The sequence below is a fragment of the Nomia melanderi genome, chromosome 1, assembly GCF_051020985.1.
Source record: "Nomia melanderi isolate GNS246 chromosome 1, iyNomMela1, whole genome shotgun sequence".
NCBI lineage: Eukaryota > Metazoa > Arthropoda > Insecta > Hymenoptera > Halictidae > Nomia > Nomia melanderi.
In genome coordinates, this window is record NC_134999.1 from 36,475,496 (window position 1) to 36,497,704 (window position 22,209).

General features: G+C 43.9%; 1 protein-coding gene and 1 long non-coding RNA gene across 5 annotated transcripts in view; one reads left to right on the top strand and one right to left on the bottom strand.

The window, feature by feature from the left end:
* LOC116423883 (zwei Ig domain protein zig-8) overlaps positions 1-22,209 on the top strand; it is a 181,490-nt gene that overhangs the window by 45,284 nt on the left and 113,997 nt on the right. For all 3 annotated transcript variants that reach the window (XM_076367777.1, XM_076367767.1, XM_076367782.1), the window contains one exon: positions 19,074-19,243. In XM_076367777.1, the coding sequence (XP_076223892.1) occupies positions 19,074-19,243 (170 nt within the window). The remainder of the gene's footprint in view (positions 1-19,073; positions 19,244-22,209) is intronic.
* The window catches only part of LOC143174528 (uncharacterized), an 89,074-nt gene continuing 78,922 nt past the window's right edge, over positions 12,058-22,209 (bottom strand). For both annotated transcript variants that reach the window (XR_012998620.1, XR_012998621.1), the window contains exon 4: positions 12,058-14,195. This is a non-coding gene — a long non-coding RNA (uncharacterized LOC143174528). The remainder of the gene's footprint in view (positions 14,196-22,209) is intronic.

Consider the following 22,209-nt stretch of genomic DNA (forward strand, 5'->3'; position numbering starts at 1 on the left):
GCGGCGTCATTGGGAACGGCCGCGATGACGGGGCGAGACGAAATACGCGAGATTCGTGTGAGGAATGTTATCGAACCAGTTTTCTGGATGAGGAACGTTTCGAACGACGCGGAGGGCTAATGAGTCGCTGCTGGCAAGTGTTTTATTGCTTGGTGTGCTCGTGGCTTTCGATAGGGGATGAAGTGAAAGGAATTTCTGACGGAGTTTTGTAATTGTTAATGGTTTGGTATTGATTTTCACTTGTTCTGGTATTAACGAGTTAGGGATAATTGTATTAGGATTGAGTTGGGGAATAATTGATCACCCCATAGACTTCTGAGAATGGAGAGTTACTTTATATATTCTAATGGTAATTGCATGTGGATTGTTTATTTATGTGAAATATCAAAGACACAACTGTAAAGCATCAGTTTCAGTAATAAGGATGGTACATGGTTCACTAAATACGAGATCGAATATTTTTGCACAGTAGTATGCGCTCGCGGTGAACTATTAACAGTTTATTGAAAGTAAATTTCATTCATGGCTGAAGAATTCCACGGTAATATCCCGAGCATAGGAATTCGATTCGATGTGGTATTTAAACATACCTCTTTGTGCTAATTATTACATGTTCAGTATGTGGCGGTTCCCTGTTTGATATCCAATTAAGAATAAAATAACAGAGGAATGCTGTTGCATTACATTACACGGAGAACGGGACTTGCCTCTGATTTATTCTACAATATTCCGGGCGGCAGAGTTATGCTGCTTGAACTCGTTCTTGTTATTGTTAAAATTGAATAAACCAAATTAACTTCATTTACTAAAAATAATTGAACGTCGAATGTACCCTGGAAGGACGGAATGAAATGACGTGTGGTATTGTTACCATTCTTATATTTTAATGATTAATATTTTCCTGAAAATTTCCTGCTTTTACCCTCGAAGCACGAAATGAAATGTCTTGTGGTATTAATATTCTTATATTTTAATGATTAGTATTTTTGTGAACGCTTCCTGCTTTTATCCTGGAAGCACGGAATGAAATCATGTGTGGTATTGTTACCATTCTTATATTTTAATGATTTTCGTGAACGTTTCCTGCTTTTACCCTAGAAGCACGAAATGAAATGACGCGTGGAATTGTTACCATTCTTATATTTTAATGATTAATATTTTCCTGAAAATTTCCTGCTTTTACCCTCGAAGCACGAAATGAAATGTCTTGTGGTATTAATATTCTTATATTTTAATGATTAGTATTTTTGTGAACGTTTCCTGCTTTTACCCTGGAAGCACGGAATAAAATAACGCGTGGTACTGTTACCATCGTTATATTTTAATGATCAATATTTTCCTGAACATTTCCTGCTTAATAGATGCAGGAAAATGTGCCATTTACAATGCGTTTCGCTTCAAGTCGATAGCACGATTGGTTCCAGAGATACGTGGCCTCGAAGATTCCCATTGAAGAGCGCGCGAATTTTTTGAGTAGCGTACGCAGTAGTCACAGTAAAGGATTGCTGACTCAGCGCTCGCCACTGACCAGCGCAACGCGCGCGTCCGTGGGGTAGGTCAGCGCGGACGGCGCGAGCGAGACAGCCACGGTGAAATATTAAAAATTACCCTTGTCTTTGGACCGCGATATCTCAGAAACTGAAAGCCGCAGCGGCATGAAACAAATTTCATTTTAAAGGGGAGAGTCTCTACTCTCTACTCGTTGCTCGTTTACCGAGAACACGCCGCTATCTACGGAGCTACGAGCGCTTAAATTTTCTGCGCTTTTAATGGGCGTCCCGAGTAGGATTAAATGAATTCTTTTGAAAACCACGCAATTCGCTGAAGTAGTTTTCGCTCGCAGTTGGTCTGCAAACATTGTTTAACAGCAGAAATAGTGGAAACGTTATTAAAACTGCTGTACTTCGCGGGAATCTCGTCCGAAATTTCATCCGACCATTTCGATGCTTTATTTTCCTCGTTATTAACAGCGTTACAGTTAATTTCATCGAGCCCTTTGAGAATCTCCTATCAAACACTTACACTCTTAATTCGCCAAATGAATTCCCACGATCCCGGTTAATTGCCGTTCATTCCTATTCGCGAGTATTCCGCGAGTTTCCCGCTCGCCGCGGAGCACTTCCGTTTCATGCGACCCTGAGATCATATTTCCCGTGTTCCAGGTACCTCGAGCTTTTAGACAACAGTAATAATACCGTGCAAATGATAGTAAACCTTTATCGCGCGAACGATCATTAAAATCCCATAAAAGAGCGCGCAAAACGATATAAACAGAATTCATACTTTTACGGTATCGTAAAAAATAACGAAAACAACGATAACAAGCGAAAAAATTACTCAAACTCTTTAATAAAACTTTCAACAATAATGTTCCTAAAAGACTCACCGGTCAGAAAACTTTTTTCTTCTGCATTTTCCGCGCAACGCGTTTAGAGCGCCGCCGCTCGTTGCTATTCGTCCGATCGCGACGGTGTCCGCTCCAGATATTAAGCACACCTTCGCTTTAGACGTCGTTACAACGCTCACGCCGAAAACGCTACCTGACAGCGTCCCGGAGTGCATCCATTACCCCGGCACGTTGTTTCTACCGTCTAACTGCACGTATCCATGCCCAGCGCGTGCGCGTGTGCTCGCACGTATACGCGAGAAGACAGGCTCGAATGATACACAGACGTGTCTCGTGTACGTGTGAATACGTCGCGTGTAAATACGCCGAGACTAGACAAGATAGTTGCGAGGGTTACGTTAGCCTGCAGCTCGATGGAAATTTTGATCAAGAAGCTATCACCGCGACAACGCCGTGTCTCGTTAGCGAGACTCCCTGAACGTCGAAAGATTAAGCTACCTGCTTCCTAATAACTATACGCTGCCGATGACTATTTATGCGCTAACAGAGGACGAAGTTGGCGGGAAGGAGGAGCTACGGAAATTAAAGGATTCCTGGAGTTCTAGGGAACTTTTAGTTGTTTCATTTCGTCCTATAAAGCTTGTTAAGCATATTTAATCAAATTAAACATTCCTCTTCTATGATACTGCGTCATATTGTTGTTGCTTCGATGTGGAAACAATTAGAGCTGATTTTTAATAAGGTACTCTTACAGGAAGGTTAAATTATTTTTTAAGAAATATGTATAATTGCTTTGTTTCACTTTTGTGGACGACAAAACAAATGTCAGTCGAATATCTTTTCCAAAATTCACTCTTACAAGGTTAAATAATTCTATAAAAAATATGTATAATCGCTTTGTTTCAATTTTGTGGGCAACAAAATAAATATCAGTCGAACATCATCTTTTCCAAAATTCACTCTTACAAGAAGGTTAAATAATTCTGTAAGAAATGTGTATAATTCCTTCGTCTCAATTTTGTGGCAACAAAATAAATATCAGTCGAATATCATCTTTTCCAAAATTCACTATTACAAGAAGGTTAAATAATTCTATAAGAAATGTGTATAATTGCTTCGTCTCAATTTTGTGGCAACAAAATAAATGTCAGTCGAACATCATCTTTTCCAAAATTCACTATTACAAGGTTAAATATTTCTATAAGAAATACGTATAATTGCTTCGTCTCAATTTTGTGGGCAAAATAAATGTCAGTCGAACATCTTTTCCAAAATACAGCAGTTGTCACCGGTACACAAAAACATCGTCGAATGTTCGTGGGAGCGCGTCGTTTCCGTTTACCCGGTCCAATTGTTCGCCGATCCGAATCCCTCGGAACGTTGTTACCAGGAACGTGTTATTATATTACGGGATGTGTACTGTCTTGAAATTGCTCCGCACTGTAACGGGTTACATATAGTGTTCCACGGGTTATGTCGATAGCGGTGGCCTAGTTCCGCGAGCACACCCACTCGAGGCTCACTTCTATGATAATTAAAATTGTACCGTTGTAATTGGCGAGCGGCGACGGTAACTCGATTCGTAACCCCTTTCCCTCCGCGAAAGTCGAAGAACCGTCGGCAACCCCTGCACCCTCGACCCTCCAAATTGCATCTATCGATTTCGGGTACTTGGATATTACACGTACTACTTCTGTTCTTAAGAAACGAAATATTAATAATCATGGTAATTTTAACTCGTGTGCGATAGATGAACATCGATACTGCGCATGCCTTGAATAAATGTTTGATTTTGTTTAATATTCGTTTTAATTAATTTCCTGTAATATTGACATTTATATATTAACGATTTTAAACCAATCTGGAATATTCCTAATGCACGTGAAATTAAAGATAGAAGGATGTTCTGCAAAGTACGTACATAAATTCAATATTCTCTCCTCTATATTAATCATAGTAATAATAGTAGAATATTACAATCCTAAATATTAAATAAATATTATCCTAATTCAAATATCTAACCAACACAATCTTCAGCTAAGAAACAAAGCTGGCGTATATAATATCTAAATACTCAATTTCTCAACGATTTCCCACGTCATCTTCAAATTTCGCACCGTCGAAATTCGAAGTTTCGTTTCGGTTGCCCGGGAAAACGTCTATTGTCAGCTCGCTTTAAACGCGAACGGGCGAGCCCGAGGTTCCGGCGAGTCAGGAACATTCCATTCGTCCCGGTGGCTCGGTTTTACATTCACGCGCGACGGTTCGTCGGACGTTTTCGCGGGAAATTGGCTTCGGGACGGCGCGAACGTATCCTTCAATCCGCAAACGGGACACGTACAGCTCAGAAACGGAACGGTCGCCGATGCAACTTTACACTGGCAGTTCCACGGACCCTACGACGCGCGGAATCGACCCCGAAAACACTATCCCTGGAACGTTATCGACACCCCGCACATGCACAAAGAGCTAATTCCGTGATCAGAATTGTTTGTGCTGCGACAGGAGCTCCGGTGTACGTGTTCCTGGAGGGGAATGAAGTGTAAGACAAGCTCACCGGGGTCCATGGGGTTCGAAAAATGGGGACAGTGGCGTGATAAAATTTCTACGCGAAAATGATGGACGTGTGAACGTAGTCCGACGGATTTTCGGTCGCGAGGGATACAAAACTCTTATAGAATGTCCTCGGTTCGGAAAATAAGCGTTTCTATAAAAAGAAGATAACTTTTGACTTATAAGGGAAGTTGAACTCCGAAGTTCAAAGGATAATGAAACTTTGTAAATAAGTAGTGAGTCAATCCTAGTACATTACAATTTAAAAAATTTCTGCAATTTCATAGATGAAACAATTTATTTTGCTTCAACTTTTCCTCTCTTAAGGTCCTTAACCCTTTGCGGTCCGAAGTGCTCTTGGTTCACTTTGAGGTTCACGTCGACATTCATTCGATTACAGCTTAATATGACGCTCTATTTATTTATTCAAGAATATTTGGGAGTCATTGAAATGTTATCTTTAACACTTTGACTGCCAAGTACACACTCATCGAAACTCCTACGAAATCAAAGCAATTTTCTTAATAACGCTGAAACTAAGAAGTCAATATTCTTCATAACTATCGCTCTATCTTTCTAGTATCTTGCATCTAACAGAATTCGGTTTGTTCGTTTCATCACCGAGAAAAGTAATGTTTAAGTTTATGTGAATCATGGTGTCACCCGAATTCGGGTGACATGGCAGCCAAAGTGTTAAATGGTACAATTGTGATACTACAAATAAATATAGAAAAAATTGTTAAAGGTAGAGGTTGCAATAAAATAGTCGAGTCTGCCTCGACATAGGAGCACTAAGTTAATACAATCCATTAAAATATGCATTTTCTTGAGCCGATCTCACTTGAAAGTGAAATTCAGAAAACAAAGCTCGACTCGCTCTACTTACGCAAAGTTTCATAATTTCCTCCGGACTCGGTAACTTGCCTCAAAGTCTGACTTAGTATCTAACTTCTTTCAAGTAGCTTAACCCTCTCATAAGCAGCCATCGGCGATCAGTGTTCGAAACCTCCAGCTACTCTCTACACACCCAGAACACCGCATCCATAGTGAAAAAGACAAAGGTCGTCCTGAAATTACAACAGTCAGAGTCAACCGTCCCATTCCAGGGATCAGAAACTTGAAGTCCCATTAAGACGGGCCTCGCGGTTAGAGCGCGAGTCGCTTGACGCCTCGTTTCCGCGAACAAAAACCGCACGCCGCGGCGTCCGCGTTGAAAGGCGGAGCAATTGCGGATCTTTTTCTTCGCCGGAGTTTCGCCCGGTGGTGTCCGTGAGCCGCGGAGCGGGTTCAAAGCCGGCGGGCCTTCTGGTTTGCCGTGTCATAAATCTTCATTCGAGGGAGCCAGTCGTCGGTAGGGCGGAATATCGACTAGTGGAAACGTTCGAACGGGCGGAGAGAGAGTCGTGGCTGTAAAACTACAAAGCAAACCGGCCGTTAATCTTACGTCCGCCTCGAATCGTGCGGCGGTCCGCCGCTCTTAAACCAGACCACCGGCCCTCAGCCGGCCCCAGAACCCGCCGACGCTCTTCCCACACCCTCCGCCACTCTTCCGCCGCTCGAAACAATGAGGACGAAACTTTACGGTCGCGCTAGGCCACCGGGAGAATCATATATTTTCGCCGCGAACCTCGTAAAGTGCGGTCGCCTCGCCAGTCGGCATATCGGTGGCCCCGTTGCGTGGCCCGCGCGTACACGCGACAGCGCGGTGTCAGCGTGTCACTGACCACCGTTGCGATCCCCGCGTAATTCCCATGCAAACGGTTCCTCGGTGTCCGCGTGTGTCGCCGATACTGATCCTTGAGAGGGTGTAGATCGATCGCGTTCCGCTTGGAATTCTTCACACTTGGGTGTCGCGTCGCTAAATCGCTTTAGGAGGGCTATCGACGAAACCTGCGAGGCACATTAGAGCCCTGGGTATTTTTACCATAGCAGAAATAAAAGCCCATGGAACCGTTACTTCAATAATTTAGTCGCAGTTGCTTCGGCACGTTTTGCCAGTTTTGTGGATTTACCGTAACTTTTACCTTACATCCGTTCGCCAGAAGTCGAGGCGATCCTTGGTTTTATCACTCGCTATGGCTAGTGCCAAGAACCCTCGGGACCCTTGCGTGGGTCACCCGGGGGCTGCAATCGGCAACCCCTCCAGGATCACTGGTTGAGTCCCACTCGAACGAATTCTTGTTTGTACGCGCCCACTATCTGGAAGGCTACAAATCAGGAAGCTTCCAATTTTGCACACGCCTACTCAAAGGTTTATAAAAACCCACGCAAGGTACGGAGACGAGATATAAGAAAAAATTGAACTACACACGAGACGGAGTATATAGACGTCGCTGTAGACTCTCGCCGCTGACGAGTATTACTGAACTCCCAAAAATAAACAGCAATTTATTTTCACTGAAGTAAATATTTATACAGTCCACTCCCAATCAGTTCGCACAAAGTTAAGTCGGCGTGCGACGTACGGGTTTCCCTATAACATTTCCAAATAGAAAACGTTTTCAAATAGTCATCATTTAACCCTTTGCACTCGGAAGTTTTCCACTAGAAACATTTTAACATTTTCTGATGAGATAAAATCGATATCTTGTGAAACCAAGTCGACGAGGCATCACGCGTACGTTGAGGAACAAAGCTATTTGATTTGAATATTTCTCAAAATGATGCATTGTAGGAAATATAATATTAACCAGTTACCTGTGGAATTTAGTTGGAAAAACCACTCATTTTGCGCAATAAAATCAAAGAATGGAGCGTGTACTCATCCGCAGGACGTAGAGTATTTTAATGACAGATCAAAGCGAAACAAAGAATTACATGTTTATGTGAAAAAATAAAAAATTCATCGCTGAATTAGTATCAGGTCAAGCTTTACAATGTATACTCGTCAAACCCAGTTAACTGGTTAATTATGCAGACTTCGTTCGTACAATGGCTGTTTGAGTTCCGTGTTCTAGGAACCCGTGTAATGAAGAAGTTTGAATAAAGACAGCGAATGAAACCGAATTTCCATACGAATATCCGCTTACCTAGCACTTAAGGGATTGCGATGAAGTGCAACGGAATGTGTTTAACTCCAACATCTCCGAAATCCAAGCTGCCGTTCCTAAGAAATTCATTGTCCTCTCAAACATTTGATCAGTCGGCCATGCGTATCGCGGAGCAAACGGTAGTCTACCAACAATCTACGCAAATATCGAGTTCCCTCGGCGAACATCGAGCCACGAAGGAAATCTCCCCGATACATTCCTGTGGACTCGTAATCGCCTGGTAAAGAGTCCTCCTTCGCCGTTTTACAGGGATTCCGAGAAAAGGGTTGGCGCGGGAGTTACGAAATACTTGGGAAGGATTGCCGGTGTAAAGGTGGAGAGCAAGGATAATGCTTTCGGGGAATAAAAATGTCGTTCCGCGGCGGGCTTGAAAAAACTGTTCGCAATAGAGGGCGGGGATTCCGCGGCGCGCGGCGGGCGGCCGGCGGCGCGGCAGTCGAGTGCCTACGAAAGATAGCGTAACGCCGCGAGATTTAGCACGTAGTAATTCGCCTTAATGCCGACGTACGTACGCGTCCTCCTCGCCGGCGCTCCATTCGAAAGCGATATTTGTATTCCGGGAACGGCGGCCGCGGCCCGCTTATCGAACGGCGGCCGCGGAAGGAAAATTCGCCAAGCGCTCCCCCTTTTATCGGATCCCTTACGCTGCAAACGGAGCCGAAAAGGAGCCGCCGCGCGACGCGAAGCTTTATCGGTTACCCGCGTCGACGTTAAACCGTCATCCTTTCGTTTTATTCGCTCGCCCGCTGAAATATCGCCGCGACAAATGGCGGTCCGCGCCCGACGGAACAAGGGGACAGCGGCGATAACGCTTCCGGCTGGTATCGAGAGGATCACCGAGAATTTCAGACGGTCGGCCCGCCGTGTACCGAGTCGATGGCCCTGCCTCGACACCTGTGCATCAGCTCGTAAAACATTTCTGCTCGGCGTTTCGCTTGGGAAGCGTAATGCCAGACGGGATTGGAATGGTCGGTGTTTCGGGGGACGTGTATTGGTTGTTCTATGGGTGTAAGTAGGATTGGGACGTAGGATTTAATATGAGTAAAAATTTATTCAAGTGAATAATCGAAGGTTAAAGTTGCATCTACTGTACGAAGATTACGTTATTCCATTTTTAACGTTCACCAATCACTTTTTCTTTCACGCATCCTTTCTTTTCTCTGTTCTCTGCACTCATGGCTATTCTCGAATGTTTAGATCGAACTGGAAATTACCTGATTGGGAAAGTGTATTTCACTTGTATTGTATTTGTAGTGTATTTGAAAGTGTATTAGATCAACGTGCCTTCGTGCTAGCTATGGACGCAAGGGACAGGGTGCGAGTTAGGGGTGTTTGCGAAGAGGACGGAATGATTAGGGATGATTAAAATTGCGAGTAAAACAGACAATATGGTAGATGATAAGACTTACATTTTTCTCTTCAATCATTTCACTGTAATCAAATACATTTCCTCCATTTGTTAAAACACAAGTTCCTTTACTCCCACGCAGTCACATCTTCAAACATTCAAATACCACGAACCTTAAATCTCTTAAAAGCCTACTACCACTTCGGTAAGATTACCGGCAACAAAATTCTCCTTCACGCAGTGAGAAGCATCGGTAAATTCATCAAGGGCCACAAAGGAGGAATAAACAGCCTCAAAGGCAACATTGGTAATTAAAAATGCAATCGTACAGGGTTTATTCCGCGCGTAATGCCGTCTCCCCGAGAAACTGCGACAGTAGTAAAAACTTAAATTGCGCCCGCATTAAATTTCCACTCACTGCTCGTAATTTCCGCGGAAGACGTCCCGTCAACCTTCTCCTTCGCGCTGTCTTCGTCAAACGAGCGTAGCCCGGACCTCGGTTTCGTCCTCGTCCTCGTCCGGCGGCCTCCGTCCGACCAGGCACGGGCCGTTACCACTTTTTCATGCGTCACCCCGGGGGGGTGGGAAAAAGAGAGCCAGAGAAAAAAAAGGCAGACGACGACTCGTTCGCCGGCCGGTTTTTTCCACCGCTTTATAATATTATAAACCGGACGGGGCCGCTCGTAAAACCGAGAATATTTTCTTTCTGCCCCGCCTCGGACAGCGCGCGGCCCGCGGGCTGTTTTTCCTTGGAGGTTTTACGACCCGCCATGCCGGCCCTTCGTTTTCGGCTCGAACTGCGCCGCTGCGTCGGACCGTTGTCACCCCGAGCGGTCGTTGAATTTTCATTGGTGTAAATACTAGACGAATTCCCCTGGGAATATTGCCTCTTGTTGTTGCCGCTCCAGGTTTGCGAGAATTAATGAATATTGAGAGTTAACCCTTTGCGGTCTGAAGTGCTCTTGGCTCACTTTGAGGTTCGCGTTGATGTTAGTTCATTCGATTACAGGTTAATGTGACGCTCTGTTTATTTGTTCGAGAATATTTGGGAGTCTTTGTACCTTTAAATGGTACAATTGTACAAACAATATAGACAAATGAATATAGAAAATTGTTGAAATAGGTTGAGGTTGCAATAAAATTATCGAGTCTGACTCGACATAGGACTGCTAAGGGTCGAACGTAGTTAATGTCATCTTGAGAATTGCGTTCGAGGAATTTTGGTGAATTTTGTGTTCTGTCTTGTGGTGTGCGATTGAAATTGATGTGTATCGATGATATCGATGTCATATATATGAGTGGATAAGGATTTTCGGAGAATTGTGTTTGAGGGAAGTTTTTTGAATTTTGTATTTTCTGTTGTGGCGTCCGATTGAAGTTAATGTAGTATATTGATGTGATCTATGGGTGGATGAGGATTTTTAGAGAAATATGTTTTATGGAATTTTGTTATGATGTCTGATTGAAATTTATGTAGTATATTGATGTGATCTATGGGTGGATAAGGATTTTTGGAGAATTATCTTTGAGGGAATTTTGTTGTGATGTATGATTGAAATTTATGTAGTATATTGATGTGATCTGTGGGTGGAGAAGGATTTTTGGAGAATTACGTTTTATGGAATTTTTTTGAATTTTGTATTTTCTGTCGTGGCGTTCGATTGAAGTTATTGTAGTATATCGATGTGATCTATGGGTGGATAAGGATTTTTAGAGAATTGTGTTTTATGGAATTTTGTTGTGATGTCTGATTGAAATTTATGTAGTATATCGATGTGACCTATGGGTGCATAAGGATTTTCGGAGAATTACGTTCGAGGGAATTTTTTAAGTTCCGTGTTTTGCATTCTCGTAACTGCTGAAGTGGACGCATCGCCGCGACGTGTTGAATGGATTTAAAGCGATCACGGACTCGATTCGAGTTAAATCGATTTCGATGTAATGCGAAATTTACTTTATCCCGATTTAACTGCGACCTACTGTGCCAGTTTATTCCGGAACGGGCATCCTTGTGTGCGGCGATGTGATTCTGCTGTTATTTCAGTTGTCAGATTCTTCGAATACTCATTCATTGTTCAATCTTACATTAGACACTGTCAAACACCATCAACTATCACACAAGAATATCCAACTCTCCAAAACCCGAACCTTCCCAAAAATCTAAAAACCAACTTCAAACCTCAACATCAAAGAATAAAAATTACGATCGATAACTCCCCAACAAATCTCAGAATCCCGGTTGCATTAACCAATAAAAAATTCCCAAGCGATTGCCATGAAATCACCACCCCAGGAAACTTCTATTCCCACGGCGTCCAATTATCCCAAAACAAAAAGGGTCCTCCCACAGCCTCAGAGTCAGAGAAATCCGCGAAATCTAGCAGAGAATTAAATACATTGAAAGGTCTCGCGAAGCGTCCATTAACGAAAAACAAAAAAAAAAGGAGAAATCATATCCAGCCATTCTCGACCTCAAAACTCGACGGTTTGCGTATATCCCGGTGCGAGCCGGTGCCCCGTAAACTTGTTACTCTTCAATCCCGACCCCATTTCCCGGGGCAACGGGGACGGGATAAAGAGCGACGGGAGGCGAGGAGGGGAGAGGATCGAGGCCAGTTCCGGCGCGGAGGACGATTTTCGCGGTGGCCGTCATCCGTATTCCCGGTCTCTGCTTTTTGTCAATTAATCTGGAGTTATCAGTGGCACGGATGGGAAAGGGCTTCTCTCGGCGAAGGAGAAAGACAGAGAGAGAGGCCGGCTGGGAGGACGAGAGCGCGGAGTCCGAGGGGAAGGGAAGAGAGAGAGATGGTCATTTATATGACACGCCAGCCGCGCGCGCGGTTCTGTATATACCAGCGTTATCTCCGCGCGCATCCCCGCGGGGTCCGCGGTTCCGCGCTCGTCACAGGTTCGCGCTGGTGATCGAGAGGCACAGAGAATTCGCAGGGCTATGAAAACGTTATCGCGCCGATAGAAAAGGGAAACTGGAGAGTGCGCGAGGTACTGAGATGATCTGGATAGCCTGAGGATTGTAAGTGATTAGAGTAGAATTGATTTGTTATTGAATTAAGGGAGAGGAGTTTTTAAAGGTTTCTGTGGGTAATATTGATGATGGTGATTGAGAGTATGCTTAGAGGAGTAGAGGAAACTGGAGAATGCGCAAGGTACTGAGATGATCTGGATAGCCTGAGGATTGTAAGTGATTAGAGTAGAATTGATTTGGTATTGAATTAAGGGAGAGGAGTTGTTGAAGGTTTTCGTGGGTAATATTGATGATGGTGGTTGAAAATATGCTTACAGGAGTAGTGAAAACTGGAGAATGTTGTGTAAGGGACTGAGATGATCTGAGGATAGGCTGAAAAGGACTGTAAGTGATTAGAGTAGATTGAGTTATTATTGAATTAAGCTAGAGGAGTTTTTAAAGGTGTCTGTGAGTAATATTGATGATGGTGATTGAAGGTATGCTTAGAGGAGTAGAGGAATCTGAGAAATGTTGTGCAAAGTACTGAGATGATCTGGATAGGCTGAGGAGGACTGTAAGTGATTAGAGTAGATTGAGTTATTATTGAATTAAGGGAGAGGAGTTTTTGAAGGTTTCTGTGAGTAATATTGGTGATGGTGATTGAAAGTATGGTTAGAGGAGTAGAGGAAACTGAGAAATGTTGTGCAAGGGACTGAGATGATCTGGATAGGCTGAGGAGGACTGTAAGTGATTAGAGTAGATTGAGTTATTATTGAATTAAGGGAGAGGAGTTTTTGAAGGTTTCTGTGAGTAATATTGGTGATGGTGATTGAAAGTATGGTTAGAGGAGTAGAGGAAACTGAGAAATGTTGTGCAAGGGACTGAGATCATCTGAGGCTAGACTAAGGAGGGAGTAATTGTGATTAGAGTGGAGTTTAGCGAGAGTAGAATCGATTTATTATTAAATTCAGGGACAGAAGGTTTCGAAAAAGAGTTCCACGAGTAATATTAATAACAGTAATTGAAAGTATGGCGCTTACAGTAGCAATAGAGCATTTAAATGATGTTTTAACAAGATTCTAAGACGAGCGAGAAGTTTATAGGATTTCAAATGGCACTTCAATATTCATGCTTTACACAGTCTACCAGAGTATTAAAAGTTTACTACAGGAAGAATTTCGTTTCAAAATGCTATACAACTTGCAGAGAACTTCTCTAATTAAGAAGTTACGACTGAGAGTTACGGATACAATCGTTCGAGTACCGAATTCATCGCAGCCGAAACGATCACAGTAATTTCCTATGACACAAAACAACACGGAAGTCCCCACCCCCCTGTGTCGTTCCCCAGCCGTCACAGCATACACCATTGTTTATACGAAAACGGCAACGAGTTACGATGTCAGTGGGTTCTCGTTCTGGTTGGGTTCGTTTTTGATAATTCGATAGGAGGCCACCGCGCGCCTTCCGCGCGGCGCTGCGGCACGGCGTGGCGCCGCGCGCTATTCCTTTCCGCGTCGGCTACGCTCCACGGTCCAATTAAATTTATCCGACTGTGTTTTCGACCCCCGGGGAAAATACGCCCCCGCTCGTTGGGGAAGGTGGAAAACCGAGAGAGCCGGCTCGCGGGAATGCAATTAGATCCCTCTTCTTTTTTCCATCGCTGCTACGGTGTTTCTTCGTTTCCCGCTTCTTTTTGCCGATTTCGGCGGATTGCAGTTTGAATGTTTTTGGTTTTGATAGCGGCGCGTCTGCCGCGGACAGAGCATTCCGCTCGTGGCCGACTGCTCGGTCAGCGTGAGGTTCTTTGGAATGTCGGGCAACGTTCAGGCTCCGGCTTTTCCAGATTTTTGTTCCTCCCAGTGATGGAATCATTTCGATGGCTTGACGAACTGGATAAAGAGATACCTCGTATATTCTCGTTAACCCTTTGTCCTACAATAACAAGTGAGACTCGTGGTGAAGATTTTCAACATGATTCAACAAATATATGTATTACTTAGTACATTTGAATTCAAAGTAAATATTATTCATCTGTAATCAACTATTATACTTGAAAGGAAATATAGGCATAACATATGCTTAGAATTTTTCTCTTTTTCCAGTGAATTATTAATGACAAAGTAACCGTATCGATCAGAGTTGAGAAAAAAATCATAGGCCAAGGGGTTAACCCTTTGAGGACGAAGGTCGAGATGTTAGATCGAGTTTCCATATTTGGAACAGTATATTACGAAAAAAATGATTGAATTCGTTAAACAATAACAGATCGGTATATAGTTTTCTTGTTCTCTATTGTTCAACCACTCAATGTATAATTTAGCTTCGTCTGCTGAAGGTTCCGAGTACCTAAAACTCTACGCTCGGAAAAGGTTACTTTTAAATCCAACTACTTTTCACTTGGAGTGCAAACTACAAGCTTTAATTCCGAAAGTTAAAAAGCGCTTCGATCGGATCAATTCGATTCGAAAATGGACTACAGTTTTCTATCGGTTTGACATTTGATACTTTACCTGCCATGTCGCTCGAATTCGGGTGACATTTTCTCTGTCAATTTAAAAATTAATTTTCTTGCTGACGTATCGAATGAACTGAATTTTGTTAGATGTATTAAATATAGAAAGAACAGTAGGGCGATCGTTATGAGGAATTTTGACCTCTTGGTTTCTGTTTTGTTATGAAAATTGTTTTTGGTGAGTGTTTATTTGGTAGTCAATCTGTTAACCAGTTAAGTGTGGAATTTAGTTTGAAAAATCTCTCCTTCTGCGCAATGAAATCGAATAATGAAGTGTACACTCGTAAAACGCAGGCCAAATGCACTTAAGATATAGCGAAACGAAGAAGAATTACATGTTTGTCTCAAAAAATAAATAATCCATCGTTGAAAAGGTTAGCACTATTAAGAATTTCAAGATGACGTGTATACTCGTCAAATAGTTAACCCCTTGCACTCGAGAGGTGACTCTCAGTAAAATAAAACTATGAAGTTGAATATTTAGTATTTTAAATGAAAGTTTGCGTTGCTATGTGAAATATTTAAATAACTTCGTTCCTTAATTTATCTGCGAATTACCGTTAAAATAGTTTCAAACAATGTCGTCTCATCGGAAAATGTTGAATATTTCCAGTGAAAATCTTCCGAGTTCAAAAGGCTAACTGGTTAATTGAAATTTGAGTGCAGTAATATTCTTTTGGCGTTAACTAAGATGTATTAGGAAATGCTTGCAACATTATTGAGATTCTCTCGGCTTGGCTTACGAAGATATTCGAGCATTTTGAAGACACCGATTGCAGAAACAATGGGTTCACCTCTTTCAAAGGTCCCGCGTGGCGTGTTAACAGACACGCAGAGAAGTACGGTTTTATTATATCAACTTTCCTGCCGGATCAATCCCTGTCAAACGCCAATGGATATCGCCACCCGGTCTGATGATGATTGATGATGATGGAGAGACTGTTCGAAGGTATACTAACGAGGCCGCAAGGCTATTCGACCGGCCGACCGTATACGGGGGAAGCCGAAGAGATTACGTTACACGTGTCCAGATATCAAGCGAGGAGTAACGAAGCTGAAAGAGGGCGCAACGCGTGGGACGAGCGGATATTTAACGCATTCCGTGCCACCGGATATTTCGGTTATATGTGTGCTTATAAAGTGCACGGATTTTTTAACCCTTTGACATTTTGGCGAGATGAAATGCTCATATTTGGAATATTCAGTTGCAAACGAACGATTTAAGTAGTCGAATAGCAAGAGACTAGTGTATAGTTTATTTTCTTTCTATTGTTTGAGCACTCGATGTATAATTTAGCATCATGCCAGCTTTGTGTAATTTAATGATTCTCCGTCCACAAAGGGTTAACCCTTAGCACTCGAGAGGCGCCTTTCAGTCGCCACCTGATTCGACGCAGCAAACTTATACAATTTTAAATTCAATATTAAACCATATGTAACGTATCAACGCATAAAATATGGAAATAAAATAATTCTGTTCCTTAATTTATATAATATAAGCAATCGTGTTAGTTGCGAAAAATATCGTGAATATTTCGTCAGAAAGTAATGAGTATTTGTAACGAAAAATATTGTCGAGTGCAAAGAGTTAAATGATGGTTAGATTCAAGCTTTTGACTTTTAAGATATTTTTATATTATTCCTTTGACGCGTTTCTCATAAAATATGTTTCCTTGCTAAAATTGCGTACTAGAAATAGAAGTGCATTCAGAAGTCGAATGTTGCTGCACCCTTTATGACTATCCGAAGGTTAAATACATTTAAAAATGATAACCAGCTGGAATTAAATGACAAAGACTATCGTGTCAGATGATAAAGTATTAAAAAATATTCCCCTGAACGTAAGATTCCTTTTTACTGGCAAATAGTAAGCTTCTCTAAGAGAGGAACAGTGAAATGAGATTTGGAAGGGCTGCAAGACGACTCGCCAAGAAAATTCCAATTGCTCGCGAAAGGGAGAAAGATAAGGAGAACGTCTTCTAAGAGTATTCGTAGAAATTACAAGATTAACGGGGGCAACGAGCTTTCGCGAAAAATACTGCTCGGTACGGCATGCATAACGACGAGGTGTGCACTTCGTCGAAGAATTTTCATTTGGGGAAAGAGAAAGATAGGGGGGACGATAGACAAGAGAAAAAGGGACTGAAGTGCAAAACAGAGGGAGAGAGAAAGTAGAGAAGCACGAGCGGAAAGAGAAAGCTAAGCACAAACTAACAGAAAAACAGAAAGAGAAAGAGGACGAAATTAACCGAACACAAAGCAAAAAAAAGAAATGAAAGAACAGAGGAAAAACGAAGGAAAAGCTCGAAAGGACGAAAGCCAAGAGAGCGAAGAAGAATAAAACTATATAGAACAAAGACGAAACGAAGAAGCAGGAAGCGAAACGAGGCGAGCGGTGAAACGGAGAAAGCCGCGGAGGAAAAGAGCCGCATAATCAAGTATTCGCTTAAGAAATGAGCCGAGTTTGCTGAACCGGTAGTAGTTTACTGCTTGCCGCTGTGTAATGCATTCGGTTTCTGGTATCTGGTTGCAGACCAAGGCAGAGGCGGTTGCGAGGCCCTTAACCAGACAGAAAGCAGCGAAGCTTACCCCGTTCCCTCGCGAGAGTTGCTGGGAGACTTGCCGAGCTTCCTGTCCAGAATTTGCGTACAAGTTTCGCCCAAAGATGGAAACGCGTGCGGTTCTTGACGACGTGCTTCCGCGCAATTGAGTTAGAAACTGAGAAATTACGAGCCTCCCCCTCGCGCGGGAACGGTTCCTCGCACTGCGGCCGCGCGCGCGCTCTTGAAAAATTACCGGCAGGTTCCCCCGAGACGCGACGAGCTTCCGGATCCTTGGTTCCGCGCCGCCATTATCCGTGGCCCGGATCTTCGCGCGGAATTGATCATTCCCGCGGAACCGCTCTCGCGCGATTGTCTGCCGCGACGTTCCCCGCGATATCGTTTCCGCGGGAATCGGGATCGTCCGTTATAACGCGGAATCGGATTTCCGGTTACTAACGCGCCCCCATTTTTGGGAACTTACGTCGGTTGCACGTCGGACATTTTCTCGTTTGCTGGTTAAGCTATGAGATTGTTTCCCTCGTTTTATTTTCCTTGGATCATTTTAATCCATTATGATGCTTAGAGTTTCGAGGAAAAGTATTGATAGACACCATGGGATTTATAGGTGGCTGCATTGCCATTTTAGTTAGATTCAATTCGGACTGAGATTAGATTCAATTCAGACCTAGATTAGATCCAATTCAGGTCTGGGTTGGGTTTAATATGGATTCGAATTAGAAGCAAGTTAACCCTGGACGAGTTAAATGTGTAATGGGTTAGGTCTAGGTTAGCTCTGCAATCTAAAATAGATCATGCAACTTCCATTCGCGCTTCTGTTTCTGTAATAGGGAAGTTCGTTGATTGTATCATTATTATATTGTACATTCTTCGTCTATAATGCACGGTCAATTAATGAAATTCGGTGTAAATTGAATAATTCCTCGCTACTTGTCCCGAGTAAATCATTTCGCGCAAGAATAATGTAAATTTTCAGGGCAGGCCCGCCTACGTGCACTGCCACGCACCTCTTCCATCCCCGAATTTTGTCTATAAAGTTAATGAGCCGCAGTTCCCGGGAAATCGCCACAATTCCCGGAATTTCATGCAATTATCGTGTTCCTGATTTCCGCGTGAAATGCCCAATTGTTCGTAGGGCTTTTGAAAAGTTGCTTCCCATTCAGGAATAATAATGCCGTCAGGTGTTTTCCTTTTTTTTGGCAGGGAATTTCGCACAATTATCCGGATCCGACTGTCTGTATAAAATTAATCCCCGCGCCCGGTGGGCGTGGCTCGCGAAAAATTCCGCCGCGTTCCGCGCCGGGCTCTCGCGATTTTATTGTTCCCGCATAATTATTGCAGCAGAACATTTTCTCGCTCGCGGAACACTCGAATGTTAAACGCGCACGGTCATTAACACCTTATCAAGGAATATAATATTCACTCGATTCCCGAACTCATTAATCCACCGGTGTTCTTACTCAAACGTCTCGCCCGGGGAAATATCTCGTTCAATTCGAAACTATGGCAAACAACGCGTCGATCTTTAATCCGAAAATACACGTACGATCCGCATACCGGAGTAATTAACTCCACTTTGAAACTCCTATAAAACTCCGACGTTAAAGCGCAGCGGCAGCAATTAGCTTATTTCATTTTATAATACCTACATCGTAGTCACCCTTTGTTCCACAGAGCAAATCACTTTCATGAACGTATAACTCGAATAATCCTTTAAAAATTCCTTTCTGTTCGCAGCGCCAGTGCAGGTCCGCGAGATATCGAAGCAGCGTCGCCCGAACGACGCCGACAATGACTCGAACGCCAACGAATTGCCCGTGTTCGAGCCGACCGCTTCGAACGTCAGCGCGTTCGTCGGCCAGACAGCGTATCTGCCCTGCCGAGTGCGGAATCTGGGAGACAAAGTGGTAAGCCTACTGTCGCGTCGCTAAATCGCTTTAGGAGGGCTATCGACGAAACCTTCTGCGAGGCACATCAGAGCCCTGGGTATTTTTACCATAGCAGAAATAAAAGCCCAAGGAACCGTTACTTCAATAATTTAGTCGTAGTTGCTTCGGCACGTTTTGCCAGTTTTGTAGATTTACCGTAACTTTTACTTTACATCCGTTTGCCAGAAGTCGAGGCGATCCTTGGTTTTATTACTCGCTATGGTCAGTGCCAAGAACCCTCGGGACCCTTGCGTGGGTCACCCGGGGGTTGCAATCGGCAACCCCTCCAGGATCACTGGTTGAGTCCCACTCGAACGAATTTTTGTTTGTACGCGCCCACTATCTGGAAGGCTACAAATCAGGAAGCTTCCAATTTTGCACACGCCTACCCAAAGGTTTATAAAAACCCACGCAAGGTACGGAGACGAGATATAAGAAAAAATTGAACTAGACACACGAGACGGAGTATATAGACGTCGTTGTAGACTCTCGCCGCTGACGAGTATTACTGAACTCCCAAAAATAAACAGCAATTTATTTTCACTGAAGTAGATATTTATACAGTCCACTTCCAATCAGTTCGCGCAAAGTTAAGTCGGCGTGCGACGTACGGGTTTCCCTATAACATTTCGAAATAGAAAACGCGTACACAACACCTACGCGATTCCCTCCAACGAATCAATCCGAGACACTTCCCCTGTAAAAAAAAGGAAGCACGAGGCTTTCGCAGCGCGTCAGAGGCTCGCCGCGGTAAAAATTTCGTCCCGGCGCGGTCATATTTTATACAGCCATCGCTTTTATAGCCGATATGAAAAGTTACACCGTAAAGGCACCGCGTAAAAATTCCCAGCCTCGTAACCGTCCCCCGGTTGACGTTTCGTTAACCAACGCCAATAAAGATCCGGCCGGGTTTTTAACCGAAAAAAAGAGGAGGAAAAAATAGCCCGGCCGAAACTTCCGTTCTTTACCCGGGCGTCGTTACCGCGGCAACGAAATTCCCCCCTGCCGAGCGCGCCGCGCGGGAAGTTCATGGAACAGTCATTCGCGCCGGCGAGAGATTGTAATCATCATCGTTCCGCGGCGGCAATGTTTTCAAATGAATACCAGTCCTTCCGCGGCACGGAATGGAAAAAATAACTACCGAATGGGAACAATTTACCGCGTTGAATGTTGAATCAGCGCTCATCAAAATGCTATACGCCGCGAGTTATTTCTTTCGTGATGCAAAACGGGGGACTCATAGCTTTCCATGGGGATTGCTCTCTCGGCGATGTCACGGATCCAATAGGAAAAGAATTCTGTTTATATAAAACATATCTCCTACATTAAAGTGACGCGGCAAGGTATCAAATATAAATCTCCCTCCAATCAATAGAATTCGCATCAAGCATCCCAGTGTAGGGCTACTAAAATAAAAACTGAGTCCGTAGTCAGGTGGCGGGGGAGTGACGGACGCGTGGTTAGGATTGGTTTCTCCCAAAAATTGGGAAAACCCTACTTCCCCGCCAGCGGTCTGTCGGTTGGTTCCGTTAGCCGGAGACTCGGAAATTTCTAACGACCATAGCAACAGCCCCAAGGATCGCCTCGACTTTAAATTACATGCAGGCATAAAATTCGTAGCTATTGCCTACCTTGGGCTCAATCCACGGATTAACTAAAAACGACAAGCAATGGGTCCTGGGCTTTATTGCTGCTAGGATAGGCTCGCGAAAGGTTTTTTGTATCTAAACGCCTACAGTATCATTATTCATACCCTTACAGAGAGAAGAGTCGAAATTTACACGAAAAAATTGCGCCGCTCGAGTTCATGTAACGCGTAATGGAAGTATTAAAAGGACACGAGGGGAATCTCCGCGAGGGTTGTCCAGGACCGCGCAGTTTGTAAAACATCCCCCAGCCTCGCGCCGGTAATCATGAAAGAGGTCAAAGCCGGCCGCGCGAGGTACGGTACACGCGTACCGGAAGTCACGGCAATTAATTTTCGGAAGTTGCTCGAGGTCCCGTTCCGCAGACGAATTTCCATTCAAACAGGTTGCCCCGCGTCTGACGGCGACTCCGTCGGCCCCCTTTCGGCCGCGTTATCTCCGCGAAAGGGGTGCACGGGCGTTCGAGGGGTTTCCGCGTGCAATTAATACCAGGGCCCAATGACAAATCGTCCTTTCCGCAATAACGAGCGCACCGATAAATACGCCGCGACCGATTAGAGCCGGCGTGGCACGAAAACACGCTGCACGCCCCGAGGACCGCGTTGCCTAGCGTGCCCGTGACAATCGATCAAAACCGAGGCCACGGGACACAGACATCAGCGTGTTTCCTTCGGGGCTAATATCTGCGCGATGACTATCTTCCGCTGTGTCGGCCTCGAGACCCCACCGTTCGTTCTCACCCTCCGAGTCGCACGGAATCTCGTCGGTTATCTTTATCTGTCGTTCGCCGGTTAATAATGCGGCTGCGTTTGTACGTACAAATTGGATTTACGGGCTGAGGGTTGGATTAATGGGGAGGGTCCGGCGGAAGAGTGCCGGATGACTGGGGAAGATTTTCCGATTTTCTTCGTGGAGTTTCAAGCGTCGGTTTAGGGCTGAGGCTGGTCGTTGAAGAATTGTCTGTGTATGGTCGTTTGAGACTACTTACAGGGAAGTCGTATTAACACTTTGACTGCTACGTCACTCGAATAGGGGTGATACCATTTTTAACGTAATATTGAATATTTGTTTTCTTGGTGACGTATCGAATGAAGTTTTATTGATTGCGTGAGATATGAGGAATGTAGTGAAGTAATCGCTACGAAGAATATTGCCTCTTTAGTTTTAGCTTTTTTAAGAGAACTGTTTCGATGGGAGTTTTGGTGGTTATTTACTTGTCAGTCAATGGGTTAACGAGACGAATTGAAAATCTAGGCTGAATTTAACGTGGGACTGTCACAGAAATATGAATATTGAATT